Genomic DNA, 8,589 nt, shown 5'->3' on the forward strand with positions numbered 1-8,589 from the left:
TATTGATGTCCTTATTTCCTGAACATCCTTATTTCCACAATGCAATTTTAGTCAGCAGAGTTCTACCCTCAGGGACTTAGAGAGTACCACTAAAGATCAGAAAAGTTTAAGACAACATCTGAGCAGAATTTATAGATAATAAGCCATGGATATTTTGAGGAAAGTAGAAGAGAAAGAAAATAAAAATTATGGGTAAAATTATCAGAATAGCTCTAGTCATGGAGAAAAATGAGGAACCAGTTTAAAGAGAAGACTGGTTAGAGAGAGAACAGGGTACACAGTCTGATTCAGGTCCTGAGTTTTAAAATTTAGAGCTATTTTCCAAAGGGCAGGAGACTCAGGGGTTTGAGCTGAAACCATTTGGCTATGTGGTGGGGAAGCCTATTCTTATTTCAACAGCTACCTACGTCTTTAGAAAACTAGACTATTCAGAGATAAGGCGTAGTTTCCATTCCAATTATAATTCAGAGACATTGTGTAAGATAATCCTTCTAGTATATATAAATCTGCTAAATTTGGCCTCTTCTATTAAATTGACTGGGAAAGAGTGGCCTAGGGTGTGGAACTAGGAATTATGAGGACAGTACTTAAGGTAGATTTCTTCCTTTAGTCCATAGAGGAGAAAGAGCAGACCACACTGTTCCATTCATGCTTTCTTGATGTTGGTCTCTTGATAATTAAACTTGGATTATTAAGAGTCCTGGGTGGGTACTCAGACTTGTGTTGTAAGCACTTTACTGACTGAACCATCTTCCCCAGTCTTAATTTTCAACTTTAAAAAAAAAAAGAATATCTATGTTTTTTGAGACAGGGTCTCCCTGTAGCCCCAGCTGACCTGGAACTCACTATGTAGACCAGGCTGGCCTTGAACTCACAGAGATCCACCTGCCTCTGCCTCCTGGATTAAAGGTGTGTGCTACCACACCTGGCTATCTATTCTTTGGCAGTTCCATGTTTGTATACATAATGCTCCTACTCCTTGGGACACCTCCCAACACATCACCCTCCCACATGACCTCTCCTTTTTATTTTATTATGTGTATGAGTATTTGCATGTGTGTAAGTGCACCCATGTCATACAATGCCCAAAGAAGTCAGAAGAGGGCTGACTTCTGACTGAACTGGAGTTACAGTTGTTAGCTGCCATGTGGGTGCTGGGAACTTAACCTGGGTCCTCTGCAAGAGCAGCCAGTGCTCTTAACCTCCGAGCCATCTCTCTAGCTTCTTTTTATTCTTTTTTAAGAGACGAGTTTTGTTTTGTTTTTTTTACCCCCTCAGGCTGGCCCTGAAATCCTGGACTCAACAAATGTCCTTGCCTCAGCCTCACAAGCAGCTGGGGCTTCAGGTGTATGCCACTGAGCCTGGTCGTTTTTTAACCTCCTTTAAATACGCTGGGGCTGCTGCATGTGACCATCTAGATTGTATAGTGTTATGGATGAGAAGCAAATCACAATAAGCTTCTTCAGCTTGTGTTTCTTATCCCCCCCCAATCTTCTTTATCACTTTCCTTCTCCTCCTTGTCCTGTTAAAAGCTTGGAATTCTTTCTCCAGTGATAGTTACTTCACCACTGTCTCATTGTTCTGTTTCTTTTGTATTTAAATCATTTTGAAGACATTTTAAGCAGTAGTTCGAACCAAAATCAGCCCAAGTATAGACAACAGTTTCACCTAGCCAATAGTAATTGTTTAAGATGTTTTTGAATTTTATTATTTTTATTTTTTATGTGTATGAGTGCATTGCCTGCATCGTATGTAAATGCACCTGTGTCATGCAGTGCCTTGGGAAGACAGACGAGGCTGTCGGATCCCTGGAACTGGACTTACAGACAGCTTTCAGCTGCCATGTGGGTGCCGGGACTTGAACCCGGGTCCTCTGCAGGAGAAGCCAGTGCTGTTAACAGCTGAGCCATTTCTCCAGCCCACGTATTTTAATTTTAAAGAAATTAAAAATAGCGAAGAAGTCTGGGGCTATTACTCAATGGTAGAGTGTTTTTTTTTCTGTCATGTGTAGGTCTCTGGGTTCAGTCCTCAACATCACTTGGTGATGGGGGAACTAATGCAAGAGAATAATAGAAAATGAAATGTAAATATTATTACCATCCATTCACTCCCTACTGCTCTAAAGCTAAAAGACAGCATCCAGGACAACATCCTTAATATCCACCTGTGTAATCAGTCCACCTTTAACCACTGTATCAGTTCCATCTTATGCCGTGCCTCCTTTCCCAGATAAGGAAAGAAGATGCTGAAGAGTTGAAAGGGAGGGATAGATTTACTCATTTCACTTTGCCTGCTCTTTGTTATGAATAGTAATTTAAAAATCTCACTCTTGTGAGAAGAATATAAACAGAGCACACTCTGTGTTCTGGCCTAGAATCTGCACTTTCTCTTGATGAACTCTTTGATAGATTTATGTTTCTCTTTAACAGGTTTCTCTACATATAAAAATCTTGTTTAAAACACTGAGAAGAATGGCAGCAGAAACGCAGACATTGAACTTTGGGCCTGAATGGTGAGTTTTCAGTCTCATCCTTCAATATTGGATAGCTAATACAGTAGTATGGTACTTATACAGGTACCGGGTAGTCTATCAATTTGCATGCTTTTGAGACTATGCTTTATGTGTATAGTTTTAAAAATATGACTAGCCAAGTAATAAATTCTCTAATTGAAATTGTTCATGGTTTGGAAATGTGTTGGTAATGGAATTAAAGCTCTCTGTAGTTCCACCACTCTAGAAAATTATGTTTGAGCCTTTGTGCATATTTTTATACAATTTTACATAGCTATAATTGTAATATTTTAATATCTGTTTTCTGCTGCAATGATTTATGCGATTAATACACTCATTTGAAAAATAATTTTAATGTATTTGAATTGAAATTTTTTATTGATGGGCTAGGCAGGTGGTCCAGAATTAATACGGGCTATTAGCAATAGCCCATCTAGAGTTGAGTTAGCATTTGCCATAATAACAATTAATTGACCTTTGAGTCTCTTACAGATGTGTTTGGAACCCGAATATGGAATTCTCATGGAATTTTGAGATCCATCACATTGTAGTGTGACTTTCCCCCCCTCTTCTTTTTCCCCAAAAGTTGGTGATTGAAGATCCTCTCTTCAGTGGCGTGAATAATGATAGTTATTTTTCCATTCAGACTTCGAGCAATCCCTTTGGTAATGTCAAAGGCAGTATCTAAAGCAGATAAATTGGATTAGTGTCTTAAACATTTTTTATTGTTCAAGTGGTGGTTTGCTAAGACTTCTGTATTAGCTCCTGGTCAGAGGAGTCTTACGAACTTACCTGCTCATAGATTTCTTTTTAAATGTAAATTCTAGATTTTAACTTTCATGGTTAGCATTTGGAGACTGAGGAGAAATCTTTATTTGAAGTTATGAAAATTGATACACTGCCTATAGTTTTTTATTTTGAAAATGTTGACCTAAATAATGTTGCACCTGTGTCAGTTATTTTACATTTAAAGAAGTTTTTTTATTGCTAAATCAGCTTGTTTCTTGAAAAATCAGAAAATACAAGTAAGCCAGAAGATAAGTGTAATTACCATAATTTGACCATCCTCCATAGCTACTGTAAATATCTTGGTGTATCTTTCCAAGTGGTTTTATGTATCTTATTTGTATATATGTGTATTTATTTTCACAAAATGGGATTATCCTGTATATTTGATTTTGTAACCTTTAAAAAAAATAACTAAATCAAAAATATCTTTTTCAATAAATGTTTTTCTATTCTATTAAGTAGTTGCATTGTATGGATGTACCATCATTTATTTAATCCTCCAGATGTAGCATGTAGAGGTTATTCTCAGCTTTTCATTATTATAAAAAAAATACTTTTAACATTCTTTTAGCTAAATCTTTATTCACACTTTATTATTTAATCAGGAGGATTTAAATTTACTTTGTAAATCATGGTATGTGCAGCTGTTCTGTTACTAATTACTTAAGTATTTATAAACCCTTAAATGTTTTTCTTTGTAAAAACATCCCTAAAAGTCAATAAGTAATTAAAAGTTTTGTTTTTTTTTTTCTTAAAAAGCATCCTAGTAGTAATAGTAATAGGTAACAAAAAAGCAACACCAGAAATTTAGCCAAAACCAAAGAATTACCAAAGCAAACAAGCCAAAAAATCAAAACAAAAAAAATCCGACAGGTGATTTTCTCAAGTTTATTCACATTTAGTTTGATGCTTACATCACTGATTGGCATGAGGAACTCTGGAGCTGTAAGTAAAGTTTTTGTAAATAAAATTTCATTGGTAGACAGCCATATCCCTTCATTGCCATATTATCCAGATGCTTTTGTATTACCCTGGCAGCACAGAGGCCAGCTGGTTTGCAGAACTTGAACATTTTCTCTTTGGCCCTTTACATAAAGTTTGCTGCCCTGTAGTACACACTACCAAACATTAAATCATTTCCAGGTATCTCTGTCACTGCTGCCAAGTCTGTCAGCACCTTAAGTGTACTCCTTTTCATTGGTACTATGAAGTATTGTTTGGCAGTGTTTTATTGATGAGTGTTTTAATGCAACATTTGAGTTAAGGTGACTTTAGCCAAGGGCAGTCATAAGTCTTGTTCTTAAGCAGAAGCTTCACCTAGTTCTTATCTGTGTTAATCCTGTAAGCATTGGTGCTTAGGAACTTTCACCTGCTTTACTCAAATCATCCATCAAAATCCTTTTTAGCAAAGGGACCTTATGAGGCTAAACAATGTAAACAACCCTGTGCTAGAAAGCTGCAGTATCATTAGAGACTGTTACCAAATTTTTCTGCAAGTAACATGTTCATTTTGAATCTTGATATGAGGAGTGGTGGTCAGAGTAATTGAGAATCAAGGATTAGAGTAGTCATACTGAGTCAGTTTGTAACTCTGAACCATACAGAAATAGTGATGTTCTTTTTACTTCATTCTTGTAATGAATAATTTAAAACGTGTTTAATAAGATGTGCAGATGAGATTTATTTATATCTGGGGCAGTTGTATCAATGGGAGAACATTGAAAATTGTGGAAATGGATGGAAATACTAAAGCCAACAGAATTGTTAGGTTGTGAATTATCTATTTAGGATAAAGGAATATATTACAGAGTCACAAATACAGTTTTAAAGAATGTGATATAGATTTAATGAAGTAAATTATTTCTAGGTTTAAAACAACCCTCACTTTTCACAGCCTTTCTTCAAATGCTACCACTTTAGACTTTTCCTGACTATACAGCTCACTGTCTCTGCCCCTTACTTCTCTATCTCCCTAACTCCTTCAGTGGTATATATCAAAATGTGATATGCTAGATACTTGACACACTTTCTTATTTATAATTCAGTCTCCAGCTCTCACTAGACTGTGAGCTCCATTGAGAGCAGGTATTTGATCTGGATTTTTGTATAGCTTGTTTATTGCTGTATCTCTAGTGCCTGGCTCATGGGCAGTCAATAAATGTTTCTTAAATGAATGAGTGAATTTTTGGAAAGTAAATTGTTTTTAGTGTTTGCTATTGTAAATGATATGTGCTTATATCCCCCTGATTGGTGTTGTTTTTTATTCTGATCATTTTTCTTGGATTAGTTCCTTTGAAGTGGAATTATTAAATCAGAACTTTCATTTTCTAAGGTTTAGGTGACACAGATTTACTACCAGAAGGATTGTATGAACTTAATTCTTTTCTTCTGTGTGTTTACTTCACCTTTAACAAAACACTTTTAACTACTACCTTGATAAGCTGTTTTGGTGTTAAGTACTTTCGATTTAGGTTTTTATAATTTTTTTTTGTTGGTCCTAGTAACAAGATAACTTATTCTAGAAAATCTGGAGGAAGCAGTAGTATAGAAGAAAATAGAAAAGGTGTAAATTAATCTAAACATCCCACCCCAAAAGCCTTTGTGAGCTGGCTGGCTTGGAACTCACTCTGTAGATAAGGCTGGCCTTGATTTCACAGAGATCTCCTTGCTTCTGTCTTTTGAGTGCTGGGATTAAACACCTGAGTCACCACACTTGGATCCTATACTTTTTTCTTTGTAGATGCATACTTTTAAGCCATTTAAAACATTTACTTGGGGCTGGAGAGATGGCTCAGCGGTTAAGAACACGGGGTGTTCTTGCAGAAGACCTGGGTTTGAATCCCAGCATCCACATGGCAGCTAACAACTGTCTGTAACTCCAGTTCCAGGGGATCCGACAGCTTCTATCCTCTGAGGGCATTGTAAGACATGGGTACAGTTACCTACATGCAGGCAGTATATGCATACACATAAAATAAAAATTTACTTGAGCATTTGAAACATTTAAGGATCAAAAATCTACTCAGATCAGCCCAGATAAGGACTTTATTATAGGAAGAAAAACTGTGGACAGTTACAACTGTCTTTATGGGGCCAAAGCATCGGAAATTACTTCAGGGTCTCCTTTATCTCATCTGCATGCTCTTTTGAAGTTTTCCTAGGTCTTACAAAAAAGACAGAGGTATGTCTATTTTCCTTGGAGCACTTTGTTTATACTTCTCTTAAAATAGTCACCATTGTGTGGTTTATCTGTTTGATATGTGTTTGCCTTAGGGAAGAATTAATTCCATTGTTAAAGACACTTATTTCTCAGTTTTGGCTGGACAATTTTTTAGCTTAGTGCACCAGACCTAGTTAGGCACTCTGTAAGTTTCTCTTGAATGAAGGCATTCAGGCCTTAGCTGCAGTGAATGGGTGGGGCAAGAGCAAAAGGGCAGTAAATTAGGTATTATCTAAAGGGAGTGCATTTTAGAGGAGAATATTGGGATTTATTTAAAAACCATTTGTCAAGTGCCTGCTACATTACAAATCTGTGCCTAGAATCCAGCTTCACCGCCGCCCCCCCCCCCAAAAAAAAAACCAGCTTCCTGTTACTGTACGTCCCAGTTTATCTTTCTTCTCCCTGGCATCTTTTGTCCTCTCCATTGCTGACAAAGGGAAAAATACTGCAGAAAGGGCTTGTTTAAAGACAAGGAGGCAAGAAACTGCAGATTAAAGAAACTTCAAGATGTTTGCTTTGACTAATGTGAAGTGTGGGAGAGGTGAGCTTGGAGGCAGTGGCCCTTTCATGTGAAGTGTTTGAGTTGTGTTTGGCCACTTTGTGCCAGCAAAGAATTGGAGTCATATTCAGATTTGTATTTGAAATGAGAATTGTAGAGCAATCCCAGGCCCTAAAGTTAGTGGCTGATTAGGTGTTGGTACCCTTAACTACCTCTGAGAATAGAGGTGATGAAGAGTGTAGTTAGAAGTGAGGTGTTTGCTAAGCTAAGTAGGTCACTGTTAGATGGATATTTACAGACCAAGGGGATGTCTATAGGTAGAGTGGGTTTCTAGGAGAGGATTATAAGGAAGAGATGAGGATCTCTGGTGGGCTTTTGGGAAGGAACATTACGCATATGCGTTTCAGTTTTTCCAGGTATCTGGGTGGGGAGGGACTTAGAATTGACTACTGAGTTATAACAGTTGTTCTTTTGTTTAGTTTTGTTTGAGACAGGATCTCTCAGTAGCTCCAGCTTGCCTGGAACTTTCTACATAGACCAGGCTGGCCTGGTTGTTCTAATGCAGGATTTCATCTCCCCTTCCCTTCCCTTCCCTTCCCTTTCCCCTTCCCTTCCCTTCCCTTCCCTTCCCTTCCCTTCCCTGACATCTTTCCCTCTGCCAACATCTTTCCCTTCCCCACGGGACAGGTATTTGTATTTGACTTTTGTAGGTTCCACATGTAAGTGAGCTCATACAGCACCTTTATTTCTGTGTCTGGTCTATTACTTATCATAACGCAACGTCGTCGAGGTTATGTTATATGTATCTGCAATCCTGCTTCCCCCACTGTTCTTTTGGAGATAGGGTCTCTCTGTAGCTCTAGCTGGCCTGGAACTCATTATGTAGACCAGGCTGGCCTTGAAGTCACAGAGATCAGCCTGCCTCTGCCTCCTGATGCTGGAACTAAAGTTGTACACCACCACGCCCGGCTGACTTCATCTTTTCTTAATTGGTTCAATCTCTTCATAGTAACTGGAAGAATCTCTGATCCTGTTACTCTTGGTAGATGTGGTATCTGTAGAAGCCATTGGGGTTCCATTGGAAGGAACAGAGTAGTAAATGGATTTGAAAACTTGATGTCAGGAACTATTTAAGAAATTGGGAGTATTAGGCTACAAAAGGGAGTCTCTGAGAGATGGTAACTGCCAGTACTGAGATTTTCACATGAAACAGGGTTTAGATGCACCCCCTGGTGTTAGAAACTATTGGGAAACATACTGGTTCATTATGATAAACTATTTTAAAATAATTTCTGAAAAGAGTATTTTGTCTGACAAAGTGGCTATTTAAAATTAAAAATTGAGATCTCATAGCATGACCCTTTTATCATAAAATTCTAGGCTTGAAATTTTAGTTATGCTACTGTGAGTAGTTAAGTTTTTTTCTTTTTCAGTGCTGGGGATGGATGGAACCCAAGGCTTTCTGCATGCTTAGCAGAAACTCCCTATCACTGAGCCTCACTTTTCTTATCTTTTATATTGGGGTTTTAATGAAGCTTAAGTTAGATTAAATGAGCTAACATATACATA

The 8,589-nt window shown here is 37.6% G+C and overlaps 1 protein-coding gene across 3 annotated transcripts in view; it reads left to right on the forward strand.

The window, feature by feature from the left end:
* Gigyf2 (GRB10 interacting GYF protein 2) overlaps window positions 1-8,589 on the forward strand; it is a 146,800-nt gene that overhangs the window by 27,255 nt on the left and 110,956 nt on the right. For all 3 annotated transcript variants that reach the window (XM_008838103.2, XM_017799374.2, XM_029565949.1), the window contains exon 3: window positions 2,430-2,512. In XM_008838103.2, coding sequence (XP_008836325.1) covers window positions 2,472-2,512 — 41 coding nt within the window. In that variant the 5' untranslated portion in view covers window positions 2,430-2,471. The remainder of the gene's footprint in view (window positions 1-2,429; window positions 2,513-8,589) is intronic.

Source organism: Nannospalax galili, unplaced genomic scaffold (assembly GCF_000622305.1).
Source record: "Nannospalax galili isolate Female #2095 unplaced genomic scaffold, S.galili_v1.0 scaffold1138, whole genome shotgun sequence".
Taxonomy (NCBI): domain Eukaryota; kingdom Metazoa; phylum Chordata; class Mammalia; order Rodentia; family Spalacidae; genus Nannospalax; species Nannospalax galili.